The 22576-nt window shown below is 39.7% G+C and overlaps 1 protein-coding gene across 3 annotated transcripts in view; it reads left to right on the forward strand.

Annotated features, from left to right (window-relative positions):
* Positions 1 to 22576, forward strand: part of LOC128694615 (enoyl-CoA delta isomerase 2-like) — a 223433-nt gene that overhangs the window by 58477 nt on the left and 142380 nt on the right. For all 3 annotated transcript variants that reach the window (XM_070088394.1, XM_070088385.1, XM_070088389.1), the window contains exon 4: positions 2439 to 2564. In XM_070088394.1, the coding sequence (XP_069944495.1) occupies positions 2439 to 2564 (126 nt within the window). The remainder of the gene's footprint in view (positions 1 to 2438; positions 2565 to 22576) is intronic.

Consider the following 22576-nt stretch of genomic DNA (forward strand, 5'->3'; position numbering starts at 1 on the left):
ATGTGGCTGAAATTGCCGATGCGTAAACATCGTCGAGACCGCTAACTTCGCAAAAGCATAATTCCGTAAGTTTTCCATCAAATTTCATACTTTTGGTGTCATTATGACCGGGAAGAGATTCTCTATCATTTCATAAGAAATAAATAATTTTTTTTTTTTCCCAAAAAATTTTCGACCCTGGAGATTCGGGATGTAAATAGCGTGCTAAAAATATCTAACATAGACAGGACTCACAACAATGGCTTTAAATTGGAAAAATTCAGATTCAGGAAGGATATAGAAAAGCACTGGTTTGGTAATAGAGTTGTGGATGAGTGGAACAAACTCCCGGGTACCATCATATCGCTAAGATGTTGTGTAGTTTTAAAAATAGGTTGGATAAATACCCTGAGTGGGTGTGGGTGGGTGTGAGTTGGACCTAGCTTGTGCTACTAGGTTGGATGCACTGCCCCTCCCTTAAGTGATGTGTCTGACCTCACTAGGTTAAGGCATTAGCTTAAGCCGGTGGGAGAATTGGAGCTGCCTCGCATAGGCCAGTAGGCCTGTTGCAGTGTTCCTTCTTTCTTATGTTCTTAACAGAACACACAGGCATAACATGAGGCACAAAACACTTTTTGACATTCCTTGGGTCTGGCTCGCACTATGCAAAAATGCAATGCACATAAAGGGCCCAAAGATCTGGAACTCTTTGCCTGAAACAGCAAAAGGTTCCCTACCCACAAATCAGTTTAGGGCCATACTCAAAAATCATCTCATCTCGCAATAACAAACAAACCCACGTTATGCTAAACCCTAACCAAATTCAAAGCAACTCTCCCAAATATTTTATTGCCCTTAACTATTAAGTCATTAAAAATGTATGTTTGTACCACTAATTGTACTGCCTCATATTAATAATAGAGTGAAATACTGAATATTTGTATTCTAATAACCCACACATAGAAGAGAGGAGCTTACGACGAAGTTTCAGTCCGACCTGGACCATTTACAAAGTCACAATTTGTAAATGGTCCAAGCCAGACTGAAATGTCATCGTAAGCTCCTCTCTTGTATGTGCGGGTTATTTGTGTATTGTTCCAGTCACGGTATTGTGCCTTTTTTTTGTTATTTGTATTCTATCACTCTTCACCTGTCTAGACTTAAGTAGACTATAAGTATTAGGTTAAGTCTGATAGTGGTTTTCTTTATTCCAATCTAATTATAAAATGTAAACATACATTGTAACCTTAGCAAAGAAAGTTTTGTTTTGTTTGTTTGTTGTTTGTTTACTGTGAGGAGGAGGCTGGAGGAATTGAAGATGTGTTTGAGTGCAGTGTGTGGTGTGAATGTATTGTAGAGAATGTAGAGCTTGGAGATCAGGAGGTGTGCAGTTACAAAAGCATTCAGTGGGTTGAGAAGGGCTTGCCGAGGTGGTTTAGGCACTTAGAAAGGATGGAAAAAATTAGGAAGTTTAGGATGGGTATAAAAATCTGGGGTGGAGGGGTAGGGGACATTCTAGGAAAGGTTGAAGGTGGGGGGGGGGGGTAAAGGAAGCTTGGAATGCTAGGGGCTGAGATATCCAATAGGCTTGTGTGAGCATCTTGGATAGGAGTAAGCGGAGACAAATGGTTTTAATGGACATGTTGTTGGAATGTGGACAAAGTAACTTTTATGAAGGGATTCAGGGCAATTGTTAGCTGGACTTGAGTTGCAGAGGTGGGAAGTAGAGTGCCTTCACTGTGAAGGAGAGATTGGGATGATGTTGCAGTTTGAAGGGTCATCTAAACTGATGTCAGCACATTTCTGGCAAGGGAGTGATTATGAAAATGTTATACAATACAGACAAGTACATGAGTAAGACACATGTGCAACAGCTGGGTATCTATATTGTTGAAACATTTCACTTGCACAGTAGGTGGTGGTGCAGTAAAGATTATGTGATCAGTCTGTCAATATCGAAGTAGTGTTTTTGAAGTGGTCAGTTCTTCTCCAGGCTGAGGGACCGACCACCTCACAGACTACTACAGCTTCAAGGTTGATGGCCTGATCACATATTTACATTGCTACTACTTTGGCTGCTTCCATATTAATATAATTTCCTCCTGTGTTTGACTGAAGAAGCCTGCTGTGTAGGCAAAATGTTTCAACAATATAGATACCTAAGTGTTGCACATGTTTTACTCATTTACCCAAGACAGTGGCTGAATGAATGATAATGAAAGTGTTTTCCTCCTTTTTAGGTTATCCTACCTTGGTGGGAGATGATCAGTGTGTTAAAAAATAAAACAATTATTTTTTGGCAATGTTTGTTATATATTCTTTCTTCTCGTCTTACTCTTGATACATGGCACGAAGAGTAATGCTGTAGTGCAAGCATGAAGCTTGTCTTGAATAAAAGGTTATTGTTTGCTTTGGTAGAATGAGACAAGTACAACATACTTTATATACTGTATTTGCAGGAGAAGACTGCAGCAGCTCAGACAGACTCTGGTCAAAAATATAAAAACCTCCTGATAACCTGTGAGAATGGCCTCCGTACTATCACACTTAATCGCCCAGAGAAGAAAAACGCAATTACTAAAGAAGTAAGTAAAGCTTTACATGCCATGATTACCTGTATATAACTTCAGGAATGTGGCTACAGTTTTGGTGTTGTGGCTTCAGAGTTTTTGTTTTGAGTTTTTAAACTTTTCAGTGGTTGAAACACACATCTTTTGCATTCCTTTCAAATTTTCTACTACTGTTTGTGAAGAAATACTTCCCAGTATCATTTTTTGTTTCTGTTTACAATTGGGACTACTGTTTATTTTTTTCTTATCCTTTTGTTACAATTTTATGATGTGTAATTAAACTACAGTAGTCCCTTGAGTTACAATAATTTTGAGTTACAATTTGTCTTCATAAAGAATTTAGTTTTGATTTGTGACAAAAAATTGGAGATATCATACTTGCACAATGGTTGGCAGGCACAATAACCCAACATAAGAACATAAGAATGAAGGAACACTGCATCAGGCCTACTGGCCCATGCGAGGCAGGTCCAAGTCTCCTACTGGCTTAATCCAATGCACCAAACCTAGTCAGGTCAGGTCACATTGACTTGAGGGAGGAACACAGCAACTGACCTGGTAGCCCAAGCTATCAGGTCCAACTCACACCCACCCACATCCACTCATGTATTTATCCAACGTATTTTTAAAGCTACACAATGTTCTGGCCTCTATAACTGTACTTGGGAGTTTGTTCCACTCATCCACAACTCTATTACCAAACCAGTACTTTCCTATATCCTTCCTGAATCTGAATTTTTCCAACTTAAAACCATTGCTGCGAGTCCTGTCTAGGCTAGATATTTTCAGCACACTATTTACATCCCCTTTATTTATTCCTGTCTTCCATTTATATACCTCAATCATATCCCCCCTAATTCTACGTCTTTCTAGAGAGTGCAGATTCAGGGCCCTTAGTCTATCCTCATAGGGAAGGTTTCTGATACATGGGATCAACTTTGTCATCCTCCTTTGTACATTTTCCAGAGCATTTATATCCATTCTGTAATACGGTGACCAAAACTGTGCAGCATAATCTAAATGAGGCCTAACCAAGGATGTATAGAGTTGAAGAACAACCTGAGGACTCCTATTATTTATGCTTCTTGATATGAAGCCGAGGATTCTATTAGCTTTATTGCGAACACTTATGCACTGTTGTCTTGGTTTCAGATTTCTGCTAACCAGAACTCCTAAATCTTTTTCGCAATCCGTAACATTAAGATCTACATTATTTAGTTTATATGTGGCATGGTTATTGTCCTGTCCAATGTTTAGAACTTTGCATTTGTCTATATTAAACTGCATCTGCCACTTCTCCGACCACTGCATCAGTCTATTCAAATCTTCCTGGAGTGCTCTAATGTCCTCGTCAGAATGAATTCGACGGCCTATTTTAGTGTCATCGGCAAACTTGCTGATGTCACTCTTTATGCCCTCATCTATGTCGTTTATGTAGATTGTGAACAGCAGGGGGCCCAACACTGACCCCTGTGGAACACCGCTTGTGACGCTTCCCCACTCTGATTTCTCCCCATTTATGCAAACTCTCTGCTGCCTATTTGTCAACCATGCCTCTATCCAGGAAAAAATTTCTCCTATTCCATGTGCCTTAATTTTCCTCAATAGTCTCTGATGTGGGACCCTGTCAAAAGCCTTACTGAAGTCCATATACACAATATCATATTCATTACCATGATCTACCTCAAATACCTTAGTGAAAAAAGTTAATAAATTCGTAAGGCAGGAACGCCCCTTTGTAAAACCATGCTGAGATTCGTTGATTAATTTACGCTTTTCAAGGTGGCTACGAACTGCCTCAGCAATTATTGATTCCATAAATTTTCCCACTATGGACCACACTCCACATGCACACAGTCCCAATTTCCCCTAGCACAAATACCATTCTCACTGCTGCCTCTCACAAAATCCCACCCCCTTCTCATTCCCTCAACCCACATCAACCCCTTCCACCCCTTGACCCATGAGCAAAAAACTAGGAATTCAGGAACCCATGAACTGGAACACAGTACAGAGACTCCCCTACATATGAACTTTCAGTAATACGAACAATTTGCCCTGAAGTCGAAAGTTTGGGCATAAGATTTAGTTTGCAGTGTAGTGCAGGGAGTGCCGAGATGTAAACAAGACATAGTAGGTTACTCTACTGGCATCATTCATACATGTGCTTGTGCTGTCTCCACAAATTCAGTGTTATTTGCGATTATTATGCCTCCAATATGTCTGGTGTTATACACAAAAGCAGTGGTGATTCAGGTGGTAGTGCTGAGAAGTGCCAGATCATCACATTGGAAACAAAAATGGACATAATAAAGAGAGTAGAGCAAAGTGAAAAGATGGTGAATATTGCCCGTTCATACTACATGAATTGTTTCACTATTAGCATGATTCTCAAGAACAAGGACAAGATTATGGAACACATGAAAGGTTCAGTGCCAGTGCAGTCTACAATAATCAGTAAGAGACGTGAGAAAGTGATGGAAGATCTTGAAAAACTGTTAAGCATTTGGCTCGAAGATCAGCAACAGCAGTTTGAGAAGGTGGAAGAAGAATCTATAAACTTTTTCATTTATAACACATGTTTTGTTTACTAGTGTACAGTGTTTTTCCTGTGTTCACATATGTGTTTAAGCTATGTACACTTCTAGGTTACTCTATGATCATACATACATATACAGTAGGACCCAACTTATTTGGCAGGTTAGGTTCCAGGCTACTGCTGGAAAGCAGACTTAGCTGGAAAGCAGAACTCCATTTTTTCCATTTATAAATGCATATAAATGCAAGATAACAAGTTTACACTAACATATATTAAGTTAGCAATAGAACTAGACATTAAAGTGGGAGTTGTCACAGTTGCTCTTTGGTGATGACACGGTACTTTTGGGAGATTCTGAAGAGAAGTTGCAGAGGTTGGTGGATGAATTTGGTAGGGTATGTAAAAGAAGAAAATTAAAAGTGAATATAGGAAAGAGTAAGGTTATGAGGATAACAAAAAGATTAGGTGACGAAAGACTGGATATCAGATTGGAGGGAGAGAGTATGGAGGAGGTGAATGTATTCAGATATTTAAGAGTGGACATATCAACAGATGGGTCTATGAAGGATGAGGTGAATCACAGAATTGATGAGGGGAGAAGGGTGAGTGGTGCACTTAGGAGTCTGTGGAGACAAAGAACTTTGTCCATGGAAGCAAAAAGGGGAATGTATGAGAGTATAGTTGTGCCAACACTCTTGTATGGGTGTGAAACATGGGTGATGAATGTTGCAACGAGGAGAAGGCTGGAGGCAGTGGAGATGTCATGTCTGAGGGCAACGTGTGGTGTGAATATAATGCAGAGAATTCGTAGTTCGGAAATTAGGAGGTGTGGGATTACCAAAACTATTATCCAGAGGGCTGAGGAGGGGTTGTTGAGGTGGCTTGGACATATAGAGAGAATAGAACAAAACAGAAAGACTTCGAGAGTGTATAAATCTGTAGTGGAGGGAAGGCGGGGTAGGGGTCGGCCTAGGAAAGGTTGGAGGGAGGGGGTAGAGGAGGTTTTGTGTGCGAGGGGCTTGGACTTCCAGCAAGCATGCGTGAGCGTATTTGATAGGAGTGACTGGAGACAAATGGTTTTTAACCCTTTCAGGGTTTCCAACGTACTAGTACGGCTTACGCGCCGGGGTTTTTGACATATTAGTACGCATAAATTCTAGCGCCCTCAGATCTAGCAAGAGAAAGCTGGTAGGCCTACATATGAAAGAATGGGTCTATGTGGTCAGTGTGCGCAGTATAAAAAAAATCCTGCAGCACACAGTGCGTAATAAGAAAAAAAAACTTTGATCGTGTTTTTGGTTTAAAACAGTGACTTTGTACTGTATTTTCGTATGGTATTTATGGTTGTATTATAGTTTTCCTGGTCTTATTTTACAGAATGGAAGAATATTACAGAAATTGAGATGATTTTGATTGGTTTCACAATGAAAAGTACCTTGAAATTGAGCTCAAAGTAGCAGAAATGTTTGATTTTTGCCAAAGTTCAAAAGTAAACAAATCATGCCACGCGTGCAATACTCATCAATTGGTAAATCTAATGTTCTTTTACAAGTGTGCTGATGTTATTTATACCATTTCTACACTAATACAGTAGTCTGCATAACAGTAAATCTTCTATTTTTTGTGAGAATAGAAATTCAAAGTGGAAAGCAAAAGAAATGTAAGAGGGGCCTGGGGATGTGACTAATGAACAGAGGAAATGTTATTTTAGTGCCAGGAATGTCTTTCTTGTTTATTCTGGACCCTGTATGGAAATTGGCATCTTTTGAAATTTGTGTGAAATTAGCTAAAGTGCTATATTCTGAGCACTTTATTGGATAGTTGAAATCGGTAAATGGGTGGTTTCTTGTACTCATTCGATAGAAAAAATGGAGTTCTAGTGAAATAGTTATGATTTTTGTCAACTAGTACACTGGAATTGGCCAAAAATAGGGCTCAAAGTGGGCAAAATCGCCGATGCGTAAGCATCATCAAGACCGCTAAATTTGCGAGAGCATAATTCCGTAAGTTTTCCATCAAATTTCATACTTTTGGTGTCATTATGATCGGGAAAAGATTCTCTATCTTTTCATAAGAATTTTTTTTTTTTTTTTAATTTGGCCGACCCTGAGAACGAGTCTCGGAGAGGGCCTGTCGACGCTCAAAGGGTTAATATCACATTTGTTTATGCCCATCATCCACTTACACACTTCGATGATATCTCCCCTCATTCTACGTCTCTCCAGAGAGTGGAGATTCAAAGCTCTAAGTATCTTCATACGGGAGATTCCTTATACAGTAAATCATTTTAGTCATTCTTTGTATGTTCTCCAATGAGTCTATATCCATCCTGTAGTAAGGAGACCAAAACTGAATGGCATAATCCAAATGAGGCCTCACTAGTGATGTATAGAGCTGTAAAATAACTTTTGGACTTCTGTTACTTATACTTCTTGAAATAAATTCTAGTAATCTGTTAGCCATGTTGCACACACTTAGGCACTGCTGTCTTGGCTTTAGATTTCTGCAGGTGTGGGTTTTCTTGCAAGCTCAGTTAAGGGTGTTGTTAGAACTTTAAACTAGGATTAGTTAGAGGTATGGGTTTAGAAATGAAAAATAATGAGTTTGGATATATTGACTTAGGCTTTGATATTTTGAAACTTAGTAATAACAGTCATGGAAAACACTGGATAATGATAATTACAGAAATTGTGTAAATGCAAAGTTGAATAGGGAAAATGTGCAAAAGAAAAAATATATGACTCTATTTTATGCTAAGACTTGAAGTGCAAGAAATAAGATTAATGAATTACATTTGGTAGCATGTGCTGGGAACCCAGATGTCATTGCAATAACTGAAACATTGTATGATTTAAAGAGTGAGGATATGATTGCTGAGTGTAATATTCAAGGATTTATGTTGCTCAGCGTGGAAAGATATAATGGGAAGGGGGGAGGAGTTGCATTATATGTACGAGAAAATATAAATTGTTGCATAAAAACTGGTATAAAAATAGATGGACTAGTAATAGAATCTGTTTGGGTAAGGTTTGTAGGTCAAGAAAAACTAATTATAGGGGTAATATACCGACCTCCAGGCTTGGATCACGATAGAGGGAGACTTCTTTGGGATGAAATGGTTAGGGCTTCTAGACACAGTAACGTAGTAATGGTAGGGGATTTTAACCCTTAAACGGTCCAAACGTATATATATGTACGTTCACTTGCGTAGCGCCCCAAAATTTTTGAGAGAATTTTTTTTTTTTTTTTAACAGGAAAAAAGAGCATATGGTACCCAGGCATCCCCAATTATTTTAATATGGCACACATTGAGTGCGCACACCCATTCTCTCATGTCTAGGCTTTGGCATGCTGCTCTTATCTGTATTTTTTTGTACCTCTGTATGTATGCTCAAATTGTTAATAAATAAAATAAATCATGGCAATGATGAATGAATGACAAAGAAAACATATATACATGTGTATATGTTTGGGGCGCTACGCACGTGAACGTATATATACATTTGGACCGTTTAAGGGTTAACTTTAGTCAAATTGATTAGACTTCTTTGACCGGTAATCTGGAGTTCAGTGACTTTATGGAAGTAGTTCAGGACTGTTTTCTGAAGCAGTGTGTAACAGAGCCTATCGGGTAATAATTTGCTCGACTTAGTCTTGTCAAATAAAGAAACACTCGTAAATAATCTGGAGATCGCTGAAAAGCTTGGCGCAGGTGATCACAAATCCATCACTTTCAGCATTAACTGGGAATACAAGAATAATGATAATACAGTAAAAGTCCCCAATTTTTGTTCTGCCGATTATAATGGACTTAGGGAACACCTGGTTAATCTCGTTTGGGGTTATTTAGCTAATGATTTTATTGACTATGATCATACAGGGATCTGTGTCTAGGATATTTTTCTTAATAATGTACAACATGCTCAGAGTATATGATACTGTTTATTTGGATTTTAGTAAAGCCTTCAATAGAGTACCTCACAAGAGACACTTAAGAAAAGTGGTAGCTCATGGTAGAGGAGGTAAAGTTCTAGCATGGATAGAGGCATGGATTATCAACAGAAAACAGAGAGTTTCCATTAATGGGGTCAAATCTGATTGGGGATTAGTCACTAGTGGCATTCCACAGGAATCAGTTTTGGGTCCTCTGTTGTTCATAATTTACATTAATGCCCTTGATGTAGGAATTATGAGTGACATTAGCAAATTTGCTGATGATACAAAGATAGGCCGTATGATTCATTCTGAGGAGGATACCAATGAACTCCTGGAGGATTTGCACAAATTAGTGTCATTGTCTGAAAAATGGTAGATGAAGTTCAGTATGGATAAGTGTAAGGTACTAGTCCTTGGTAATGAAAATAACCCTCGAAGCTATAAACTAGGTGAAGTAGAGCTTGATCATACAAAATGTGAAAAAGACTCGGGAGTCATGGCAAGCCAAAATCTAAAGCCAAGACAGCAGTGCCTAAGTGTGCACAACATGGCCAACAGATTACTAGGATTTATCTCAAGAAATATAAGTAAGAGAAATCCAAAAGTTATTTTACAGCTCTACACATCACTAGTGAGGCCTCATTTAGATTATGCCACTCAGTTTTGGTCTCCTTACTACAGGATGGATATAGACTCATTGGAGAACATACAGAGAAGAATGACTAAAATGATTCACTGTATAAGGAATCTCCCGTATGAAGATAGACTGTCGCAACCCCAAATCCTGAGGTATCTCCTGGTGTCGGAAAATTTCCCCCCCAAAAAAAAAAAAAAATATTTTCTCTTATGAAATGATAGATAATCTTTTCCCAATTGTAATGACACCAAAAGAACAAAATTTGATGGAAAACTGACGGAATTATGCTCTTGCGAAGTTAGCGACCTCAGCGATATTTATGAATCAGCGATTTTGCCCACTTTGAGCCCTATTTTCGGCTAATTCCATTGTTCCAGTCGACCAACCTCATAGCTATTTCTTTAGAACTCCATTTTTTCTATCGACTGAGTACAAGAAACTGCCCATTTACCGATTTCAACTACCCAATAACGTGGTCAGAAATTTGTAATTTGGCCAATTTCATGAAAATTAAAAAATATGACAATTGCAAAATAGGGTCCACAATGAACAATGCAGACATTCCTGGCTCTAAAATAACATTTTCTTTGTTCATCAGTCATGTCTCCAGGCCCCTTTGATATTACTCTTGCTTTCTATTTTGAATTTTTATTCAAACAAAAAATAGAAGATTTACTGTTAATGCAGACTACTGCAATATTGTACTAATTGTATAAGTAATGTCAACCCATTCATGACTGCATATTAGAATGGTTACTTGGACATTTATTGGAAAATGACACCATTTGTTTACTTTTGAATATCTGCAAAAATCAAACATTTCCCCTACTTTGAGCTCCATTTCAAGGTTCTTTTCATAGTAAAACCAATCAAAATCACCTCTATTTCTATAATATGTTTTCCATTCTGTCAAATGAGACCAAGAAAGCGAGAATACAACCATAAATACTATACAAAAATAGACCACAAAGCAAGCATTTTAATTAAAAAAGCTGACCACACAGACCCATTCTATCACATGTTTGCCTACTAGCTTTCTCCTGCTTGATTTGAAGCCACTAGAATTTATGAGTATGTATACATCAAAAACTGTGGCTCATAAGACGTATATATATGACCAAAGCAGTCAAAGGGTTAAAACCTTGAATCTCTACTCTCTGGAGAGATGTAGAATGAGAGGAGATATCATCGAAGTGTATAAGTGGATGATGGGCATAAACAAAGGTGATATCAATAAAGTACTGAGGGTGTTGAACCAGGTAAGAACCAGAAATAATGGATTTAAGTTGGATAACTTTGGATTTAGAAAGGACATAGGTAAGTACTGGTTTTCGAAGAGTTGTGGATGCGTGGAGCAATATTCTAAGTAGGGTGATTGAGGCTAGGACCTTGGGTAGCTTTAAAAAGAGATTGGGGAAATATATGAGTGGGAGGGGTTGGGTTTGATTGGTGTCATTGGGTGTGGGAGTAAATTCTTGGGTAGCTTTGGGAAGGGGTTGTTTTGATAAGGACCTGCCTTGTATGAGCCAGTAGACTTGCAGTGTTCCTCCATTCTTATGTTCTTATGAATCCCAAGTCTTTTTCACATTCTGTATGATCAAGCTTTACTTCACCTAGTTTATAACTTCGAGGGTTATTTTCATTACCAAGGACTAGTACTGTACACTTGTCCACATTGAACTTCATCTGCCATTTTTCAGACCAAGACATTTATTTGTCCAAATCCTCCTGGAGTTGTAGATGAATGGTTCAGAGAACCGACATGTTGATAAATTAGACACATGTGCAACTCTTGGGTATCTTTATTGAGGAAACGTTTCGCCACACAGTGGCTTCATCAGTCCATACAAAGGAGAATCTTGAAGAACAGGAGGAGAATGAGGTAATCAGTCCCTCAACCTTGAGTCGATGTGGTCAGTCCATCAATCTATTCAAGATTGATGGACTGACCACATCGACTCAAGGTTGAGGGACTGATTACCTCATTCTCCTCCTGTTCTTCAAGATTCTCCTTTGTATGGACTGATGAAGCCACTGTGTGGCGAAACGTTTCCTCAATAAAGATACCCAAGAGTTGCACATGTGTCTAATTTATCCTCCTGGAGTTCATTGGTATCCTCCTCAGAATGAATCATGTGGCCTATTTTTGTATCATCAGCAAATTTGCTCATATCACTTGTAATTCCTTCATCAAGGTCATTAATGTAAATTATGAACAAGAGAGGGCCTAAAACTGATCCTTGTGGAATGCCACTAGTGACTAATCCCCATTCAGATTTGACCCCATTAATGGAAACTGCTTTCTGTTGATAAGCCATGCCTCTCTCCATGCTAGAACTTTACCTCCTATACCATGAGCTGCCACTTTCTTAAGAGTCTCTTGTGAAGTAGTACTCTATGGAAGGCTTTACTAAAATCAAAATAAACATTATCATATTCTTTATCACTGTCTACTGCCTCAAATGTTCTATTGAAGTGTAAGCAGCAGAAGTCCAACAGTTATATTACAGCTTTATACATCATTAGTAAGGCCTCACCTAGCTTTTGAGGCTATTGATCATGATAAAGGATTTGATATTGTTTATTTAGATTTTAGTAAGGCTTTTGATAGATTACTTCACCAAAGACTGTTAAAGCAAGTGGCAGCTCATGGCATTGGGGGAAAAGTGCTCTCATGGATCGATTCGTGGCTCGTGCACAGGAAGCAGAGAGTGTGCATAAATAAGATTAAATCCGAGTGGGGATCTGTAACAAGTGGCATTCCACAAGGATCAGTCTTAGGCCTGTTTTTTTTTTTTCTCAACAAACCGGCCGTATCCCACCAAGGTAGGGTGCACCAAAAAGAAAAACGAAAGTTTCTCTTTTTAAATTTATTAATTTATACGGGAGAAGGGGTTACTAGCCCCTTGCTCCCGGCATTTTAGTCGCCTCTTACAACATGCATGGCTTACGGAGGAAGAATTCTGTTCCACTTCTCCATGGAGATAAGAGGAAATAAACAAGAACAAGAACTAGAAAGAAAATAGAAGAAAACCCATAGGGATATGTGTGTGTGTGTGTGTGTGTGTGTGTGTGTGTGTGTGTGTGTGTGTGTATATCGGTGGGAGACGGCCAACTTGTTGAAAAAAAAAATATATATATATATATATAAGGTGATGAGAGTATCAAATGATTTAGATAAAGAAAAACTGGATATCAAATTGGGGAGGAGGAGTATGGAAGAAGTGAATGTTTTCAGATACTTGGGAGTTGACGTGTCGGCGGATGGATTTATGAAGGATGAGGTTAATCATAGAATTGATGAGGGAAAAAAGGTGAGTGGTGCGTTGAGGTATATGTGGAGTCAAAAAACGTTATCTATGGAGGCAAAGAAGGGAATGTATGAAAGTATAGTAGTACCAACACTCTTATATGGATGTGAAGCTTGGGTGGTAAATGCAGCAGCGAGGAGATGGTTGGAGGCAGTGGAGATGTCCTGTCTAAGGGCAATGTGTGGTGTAAATATTATGCAGAAAATTCAGAGTGTGGAAATTAGGAGAAGGTGTGGAGTTAATAAAAGCATTAGTCAGAGGGCAGAAGAGGGGTTGTTGAGGTGGTTTGGTCATTTAGAGAGAATGGATCAAAGTAGAATGACATGGAAAGCATATAAATCTATAGGGGAAGGAAGGAGGGGTAGGGGTCGTCCTCGAAAGGGTTGGAAAGAGGGGGTAAAGGAGGTTTTGTGGGCGAGGGGCTTGGACTTCCAGCAAGCGTGCATGAGCGTGTTAGATAGGAGTGAATGGAGACGAATGATATTTGGGACCTGACGATCTGTTGGAGTGTGAGCAGGGTAATATTTAGTGAAAGGATTCAGGGAAACCGGTTATTTTCATATAGTCGGACTTGAGTCCTGGAAATGGGAAGTACAATGCCTGCACTTTAAAGGAGGGGTTTGGGATATTGGCAGTTTGGAGGGATATGTTGTGTATCTTTATATGTATATGCTTCTAAACTGTTGTTTTCTGAGCACCTCTGCAAAAACAGTGATTATGTGTGAGTGTGGTGAAAGTGTTGAATGATGATGAAAGCATTTTCTTTTTGGGGATTTTCTTTCTTTTTTGGGTCACCCTGCCTCGGTGGGAGACGGCCAACTTGTTGGAAAAAAAAAAAAACATGTATGTGTAGTGTGACCTAAGTGTAAGTAGAAGTAGCAAGATGTACCCGAAATCTTGCATGTTTATGAGACAGAAAAAAGGACACCAGCAATCCTACCATCATGTAAAACAATTACAGGCTTTCGTTTTACACTCACTTGACAGGACGGTAGTACCTCCCTGGGCAGTTGCTGTCTACCAACCTACTACCTAGGTCTTAGGCCCGTTGTTGTTTATAATATACATGTACATGTATATCAATGACCTTGATGAGGGAATTACTAGTGAAATGAGCAAATTTACTGATGACACAAAGATAGGTAGGGTAATTGTTTCAAATGTAAATATCATGGAAGTTCAGGAGGATTTAGACAAACTCAGTACCTGGTCAGAAAAGTGGCAGTTGCAGTTCAGTGTAGATAAATGCAAGGTTCTGAAGCTCGGGAATGTCCATAACCCTGGCACTTAAAAGTTAAATAATGTAGAACTTAGCCATACAGACTGCAAAAAGGATTTGGGGGGGGGGTTTATGGTAAGCGGCAACCTTAAATGAAGACAGCAATGCCTAAGCATACATAACAAGGCAAACAGGTTATTGGGATTTATATCAAGAAGTGTATGCAATAAAAGTTCAGCGGTTATATTACAGCTTAAAAAAAAATTTTATGATTGCATCATTAGTGCTTTTATTTTTCCTAAATCCAAATTGGCAGGGGTTGAGTATGTTTTGTGCTGTTATAAATGAATATAGTCTCCTGTGCATGAGTTTCTCAAAGATTTTGGATAGCAATGGTAAGTTTGATATTGGCCTATAGTTGTTTAAGTCTGTAGGGTCACCACCTTTATGTATTGGTGTAACCCTTGCCATCTTGAGTAGTTTCGGGAAGGTGCTAGTTTCTAGTGATTTGTTAAAAAGTAATGAAATAACATGCGAAAGGATATGGGCCGCTCGCTTGTACAGTAATGGTGGGACATTAGACAGATTCCCTGAGTTGTTTTTAAGTGACTTTATAATCTCGGTGACTTCCGAGGGCTCAGTTGGTGCAAGATAGAAGGAATTTGGGAAATTCCCATCTAGGTAGTCCCCGGCTTGGGCATTAGTATGTGGGATTTTATTGGCGAGATTAGATCCTATGGTTGAGAAGAAGTCGTTTATCTTGTTAGCTGTGTCAGTGGGATGTAGTGGTGTTTCATTAGGTTTAGTTAGGACAATATTCTTGGTTTTTTTCAGTTTGTGGGTCCCTAGAATCTGAGAGAGTGTTTTCCAGGTCTTTTTTATATCTCCTCTAGTGTCTGTGAATCTACTGGAGTAGTATAGTTGTTTGGCTTTCTTTATTACTTTGGTGAGAACTGATGAATAGTGTTTAAGAATATCTTTGTGTATTAAGCCCTGTCTAAAATAAAAGCACTAATGATGCAATCATAAAAATGCTAGATCTGCTTTACACAGCATTGGAAAATAAGGAATATCCACTAGGAATTTTTATTGACCTAAGAAAAGCTTTTGACACAGTAGACCACGACATCCTACTCCACAAACTTGACCATTACGGTATAAGAGGCCATGCGCTTGCTTATTTCAAATCTTACCTTACTAATAGGTATCAGTATGTTACCATTAAAGACACAGCATCAACAACACGGCCACTTGATACTGGAGTTCCGCAGGGAAGTGTCCTTGGTCCCCTGCTCTTCCTCATGTACATCAATGATCTTCCAAACGTATCCCAACACCTGAAACCCATTCTCTTTGCTGACGACACGACTTATGTCATCTCTCACCCTAATCTTGCCACCCTCAACACCATTGTTAATGAGGAGCTGATCAAAATACGTGTATCGACTTGGATGACAGCCAATAAACTTACGCTTAACACTGACAAAACCTACTATATTATGTTTGGTAGCAGAGCAGGAGATGCACAAATTAACATTAAGATCGACAACACTCTAATTACCAGACATAATGAGGGCAAATTCCTAGGCCTATACCTTGACAACAACCTGAATTTCAGCACCCATATCCAACACATAACCAAAAAAGTATCCAAAACAGTTGGGATCGTCTCCAAGATACGATACTACGTGCCGCAAAATGCCCTTCTCACACTATACCACTCACTTATTTATCCATACCTCACCTATGCTATTTGTGCTTGGGGATCAACTGCAGCAACACACCTAAAGCCAATAATAACCCAACAAAAAGCTGCAGTAAGAATAATCACTGAATCCCATCCCTGGCAACACACCCCCCACTCTTCATAGATCTAAACTTACTCCCTGTTCAGTACATCCACACTTACTACTGTGCAATCTACATCTACAGGACCTTAAACTCCAATATCAACCTTGACCTAAAACGCTTTCTTGATAGTTGTGACAGAACCCACAGGCATAACACCAGACACAAACATCTCTACGACATTCCCCATGTCCGACTAAACCTTTACAAAAATTCAATGTATGTCAAAGGCCCTAAAATCTGGAACACCCTACCTGAGAACTCTAGAACTGCAGACACATTCATCACCTTCAAAACTACCATTAGAAAACATCTTATCTCCCTGATAAACCCCATCAACTAACTACACGAATACCACCTGGTGGTTCACACTTACACTCACTCACCCATTTGACCATAAACAGAAATATTAATCTCAATCTTAAAATAATGAATCCTATGATACTCCAATACTGAAACTATGTACTGTGCCAAAACAAAAGCATTCACATTGCTAAACTCACAAACTAGTATTTAGTCACTTAGCCATAATACCAACTTACCTCATAATTTGTAATATTTTAAAATAAAGAATTAAACTAAGTCTGCCCAAAATGCCTAGCCATGCTAGGCGTTCTAGTGGTACACTCTGTAATCATTATTTAACTATATGTAAACCACACAACAACCAAATTCTGTAAATTCAACATTGTAATCTTTATAGAGAATAAACTTTGAATTTGAATTGAATTTGAATCATTAGTAAGGCCTCACCTAGATTATGCAGCTCAATTCTGATCTCCATATTACAGAATGGACATTAATCATAGATTGACTAAATTAATACATAGCATTAGAAATCTTCTGTACGAAGAAAGATTGAAGACCCTTAAACTACATTCACTTGTAAGATGAAGAACGAGGGGAGACATGATCCAAGTGTATAAGTGGAAGATGGGTATTAACAAAGGGGATATAAATAAGGTTTTGAGGATATTTAGTGCAATACAATACTTTATTTGGACATGATACATAGTTCTACAAGGAATTATAGTAGTTGGGTGTACATGCCAAAAGCCCCTTGTATGCAGAGCATTATGGGCAGGCTTAAAATTAACTTAAAATTTAGTAAGCAGTGATAGTTTCAGTGGTAAAAATTATCATAAACAGTTTACGGTATGAAGTACAATTGAGTATTTGAAACAAAGAAGTTTGAACATTTTGATTTTGAAGCATTTAGTTGTGAATTTGTTGCATTACAATGTATAAGATAACAAGATGATCAGTTTGCTATTAGTTGTCTTGAGGTTTTAAGATTTAAGTAAATGGGAGATTTATTGGTAAAGTTAAATATTGAGTATTGATTATTTAGTCCAGAGCGAGTAAGTGGTTTTTTAGAAGAGTCTTAAATTGATTTTTCAGACCAGGTTACTTTAGTATTTTCTGGTAATGAATTCCAAATTTTGGGGCCCTTATGTGCATAGTTTTTACACAGTGTGATATGGACACTGTGTGCATCAAAAAGAGATCCGTGTCTTGTGTTATGGTCGTGTGTCTTGTTAAGGTTGGTGAGGAGAAGTTTGAGTGGGGGGTTTATGTTTGCATGTTTTGTTCTATGTATGTAGTAGGCACATGAATAAGTGGATGTTCTTAATGGTGAGCAGATTTAGACTTTTGAATAAAGGTGGAGTATGCTGTTGCAAGTGGGAATTTATCATCATTATTCTGACTGCTGCCTTTTGCTGGGTTATTAGTGGCCTTAGGTGATTTAATGTTGTTGATCCCCATGCACAAATCCCATATGTAAGATAAGGGTAGATGAGTGAATGATACAGTGCAAGGTGAGCTGATTGTGGAACATAGTACCGTATCTTTGATAGTATGTCTACTGTCTTAGAGATTTTCTTGGAAATTTGTTGTATATGTGTCTGGAATTTGAGGCTGCTGTCAAGGTGGATTCCTAGGAATTTTCTCTCTGTGAGTCTTGTGATGGGTGATCCATTTAGTATTATGTTAAGTGGAACATTTGCAGCTCTGGTTCCAAACTGAATGAAATAGGTTTTGTCAGTATTGAGGGTAAGTTTATTAGTCATCATCCAGGTAGATATTTTCTGCAATTCAGCATTGACAGTGTTGGCGAGTATGACTGGGTTTCGGTGGGAGAAGATGTATGTAGTGTCATCTGCAAATAATATGGGTTTGAGTAGCTGTGATGCATTTGGTAGATCATCGATGTAGATGAGAGAGAGTAGTGGTCTAAGGACACTTTCCTGTGGGACTCCTACTGTGATTGGTTGTGTGGAAGAGTTTGCACCATTTGTGTACACATATTGGCTTCTGTTACTAAGTTATGTCTTTAGGTAGTTGAGGGAGTGGCCTCTTATACCATAGTGTGTTAATTTAGTGTGCAGCAATTCATGGTCAACTGCATCAAAAGCTTTACGTAAGTCAATGAAAATTCCCAGTGCGACTTCTTTCTTCTCGAGAGCGGTATACAGTGGACCCCCGGCTATTGGCAAGTTCAGTTTTCGGCCGTTTTTTCGGCGCCCGGTTATCGGCCGTTTGGGAGGCGTCCATCCTCCAGCTGGGGCCACTTGTGAATCAGTTTGGCTTTGTCTCTTAGCGAGTGAGGAAGCTTCTGCTCATTCATACAAACATTTTGCTATAATCCATTGTTTTTTGTGGTTATTGATTGAGTGCAACTGCAAAATAAGCAACCATGGGCCCAAAGAAACATGTTACATAGTACACCTACCATCCGACTTAGGACCTGCTCGACATACAGTGGACCCCTGCATACAGTACGCATCACATAACGTTCAATCCGCATACCGCTCGCTTTTATCGCAAAAATTTTGCCTCGCATACCGCTCAAAAACCCGCTCACCGCTCTTCGTCCGAGACACGTCCAATGTGCGCCCTTAGCCAGCCTCACATGTGCCGCCGGTGGCATTGTTTACCAGCCAGCCTCCGCGGTAACATCCAAGCATACAATCAGAACATTTCGTATTATTACAGTGTTTTTGGTGATTTTATCTGCAAAATAAGTGACCATGGACCCCAAGAAAGCTTCTAGTGCCAGCCCTAGAGCAATAAGGGTGAGAATTACTATAGAGATGAAGAAAAAGATCATTGATAAGTATGAAAGTGGAGTGCGTGTCTCCGAGCTGGCCAGGTTGTATAATAAACCCCAATCAACCATCGCTACTATTGGTGGTACAGCTGCTGCTGCTGCTGTACCACCGTCAGTTGCTGCTGCTGCTGCTGCTGCACTGTCAGCTGCTGCTGCTGCTGTACCACCGTCAGCTGCTGCTGTAGTACCGTCTGCTGCTGCTGTAGCATCGTCTGCTGCTGCTGTAGCACTGTCAGCTGCTGCTGCTGCTGTACCACCGTCAGCTGCTGCTGTAGTACCGTCTGCTGCTGCTGTAGCATCGTCTGCTGCTGCTGTAGCACTGTCAGCTGCTGCTGCTGCTGTACCACCATCAGCTGCTGCTGTAGTACCGTCTGCTGCTGCTGTAGCATCGTCTGCTGCTGCTGTAGCACTGTCTGCTGCTGCTGCTGTACCACCGTCAGCTGCTGCTGTAGTACCGTCTGCTGCTGCTGTAGCATCGTCTGCTGCTGCTGTAGCACTGTCAGCTGCTGCTGCTGCTGTACCACCGTCAGCTGCTGCTGTAGTACCGTCTGCTGCTGCTGTAGCATCGCCTGCTGCTGCTGTAGCCTGTCAGCTGCTGCTGCTGCTGTAGCACTGTCAGCTGCTGCTGCTGCTGCTGCTGTAGCACCGTTGTTGGTGTGGCTTATTGAGAATACCAAGAAACAATTAACCCCAGAGGATTTGCCACCCAGGATAACCCAAAAAAGTCAGTGTCATCGAAGACTGTCTAACTTATTTCCATTGGGGTCCTTAATCTTGTCTCCCAGGATGCAACCCACACCAGTTGACTAACACCCAGGTGAACAGGAAAAAATGCCTGGAACTAGTGCTCATATTGGTGAATTTAAAGCCAGCAAAGGTTGGTTTGAGAGATTTAAGAATCGTAGTGGCATACACAGTGTGATAAGGCCTGTTCTGGAAGAAAATGCCAAACAGGACCTACAGTACTCAGGAGGAAAAGGCACTCCCAGGACACAGTGTCTCATCAGTCATTGCTGCATCTTCAATAAAGGTAAGTGTCATTTATTCTTCATTTAGTAGAGTAGTACATGCACAATATATATTGTGCATGTACTACTCTACTATTGTGCATGTATCCTTCTCTTTGTGTGTAGGAAAATGTATATTTCATGTGGTAAAAAATTTTTTTTCATACTTTTGGGTGTCTTGCACGGATTAATTTGATTTCCATTATTTCTTATGGGGAAAATTCATTCGCATACCGATCATTTCGCATAACAATGAGCCCTCTTGCACGGATTAAAGTCGCTATGCGGGGGTCCACTGTACATCCACTCGACTTACGACCGTGCATCTGGCAGCTGGGCTGGGCCGGCTGATGCACACCACTGTACAATATTTGACAATACTCGCGGCGGCAATGTGTCATGCAGGCAGCATCAGTTTGAGTAACCCTGCCCTATCTGCAGCATCATACTGTATTAACTGTGCTAACTGGACAGTAAATTTCACCATGGCCCTTAAGATGAAGTCTGAATCTTGCACTTGAGATTGTGGCAAGAAAGGCTCTTACTCTTGAACTCTCCATTTGTTTTTCACTGTTGCACATAAACCTGTCTGTATCTGTCTGCCTGTATATCTGTGTATGTATCTGTGTGTGTCTGTTTGTCTGTCTTTCTGTCTACCTGTGTCTGTCTACCTGTGTGTCTTTGTCTATCTGTGTGTCTGTCTTTCTGTCTACCTGTGTCTGTCTACTTGTGTGTCTGTCTTTCTGTCTACCTGTGTCTGTCTACCTGTGTGTCTTTGTCTACCTGTGTGTGTCTTTCTGTCTACCCGTGTGTCTTTGTCAACCTGTGTGTCTTTCTGTCTACCTGTGCATGTCTTTCTGTCTACCTGTGTCTGTCTTTCTGTCTGCTTGTCTGTCTCAGAGCCACTCATTAAGAATGTAATTGGTCTTGAAGACGCCATATTAATAATGATAATAACACAATAATCACTGAGGCGCATTAAATGTGTATAAAATGTTGATATAGACATTTTTTATAGGTAGTAGGTTGGTAGACAGCAACCACCCAGGGAAGTACTACCGTCCTGCCAGATGACTGTGAAACAGAAACCTGTAACTGTTTTGCATGATGGTAGGATTGCTGGTGTCTTTTTCTGTCTCATAAACAAGCTAGATAACAGGGATATCTTGCTACTCCAACTTGCACTTTGGTCACACTTCACAGACATGCACATGCATATATACAGTGGACCCCCGGTTAACGAACTTTTTTCATTCCAGTAGTATGTTCAGGTGCCAGTACTGATTGAATTTTTTCCCATAAGGAATATTGTGAAGTAGATTAGTCCATTTCAGACCCCCAAACATACACGTACAAACGCACTTACATAAATACACTTACATAATTGATCGCATTTGGAGGTGATCGGTTAAGCGGGGGTCCACTGTATATACATACATCTAGGTTTTTCTCCTTTTTCTACATAGCTCTTGTTCTTTATTTCTTCTATTGTCCATGGGGAAGTGGAAAAGAATCTTTCCTCCGTAAGCCATGCGTGTCGTATGAGGCAACTAAAATGCCGGGAGCAATGGGCTAGTAAACCCTTCTCCTGTAGACATTTACTAAAAAAGAGAAGAAGAAAAACTTTATAAAACTGGGATGCTTGAATGTGCGTGGATGTAGTGCAGATGACAAGAAACAGAGGATTGCTGATGTTATGAATGAAAAGAAGTTGGATGTCCTGGCCCTAAGCGAAACAAAGCTGAAAGGGGTAGGGGAGTTTCGATGGGGAGAAATAAATGGGATTAAATCTGGAGTATCTGAGAGAGTTAGAGCAAAGGAAGGGGTAGCAGTAATGTTGAATGATCAGTTATGGAAGGAGAAAAGAGAATATGAATGTGTAAATGCAAGAATTATGTGGATTAAAGTAAAGGTTGGATGCGAGAAGTGGGTCATAATAAGCGTGTATGCACCTGGAGAAGAGAGGAATGCAGAGGAGAGAGAGAGATTTTGGGGGATGTTGTGAATGTATAGGAGCCTTTGAACCAAGTGAGAGAGTAATTGTGGTAGGGGACCTGAATGCTAAAGTAGGAGAAACTTTTAGAGAGGGTGTGGTAGGTAAGTTTGGGGTGCCAGGTGTAAATGATAATGGGAGCCCTTTGATTGAACTTTGTATAGAAAGGGGCTTAGTTATAGGTAATACATATTTTAAGAAAAAGAGGATAAATAAGTATACAAGATATGATGTAGGGCAAAATGACAGTAGTTTGTTGGATTATGTATTGGTAGATAAAAGACTGTTGAGTAGACTTCAGGATGTACATGTTTATAGAGGGGCCACAGATATATCAGATCACTTTCTAGTTGTAGCTACACTGAGAGTAAAAGGTAGATGGGATACAAGGAGAATAGAAGCATCAGGGAAGAGAGAGGTGAAGG

This window comes from Cherax quadricarinatus, chromosome 2, assembly GCF_038502225.1.
Source record: "Cherax quadricarinatus isolate ZL_2023a chromosome 2, ASM3850222v1, whole genome shotgun sequence".
Taxonomy (NCBI): domain Eukaryota; kingdom Metazoa; phylum Arthropoda; class Malacostraca; order Decapoda; family Parastacidae; genus Cherax; species Cherax quadricarinatus.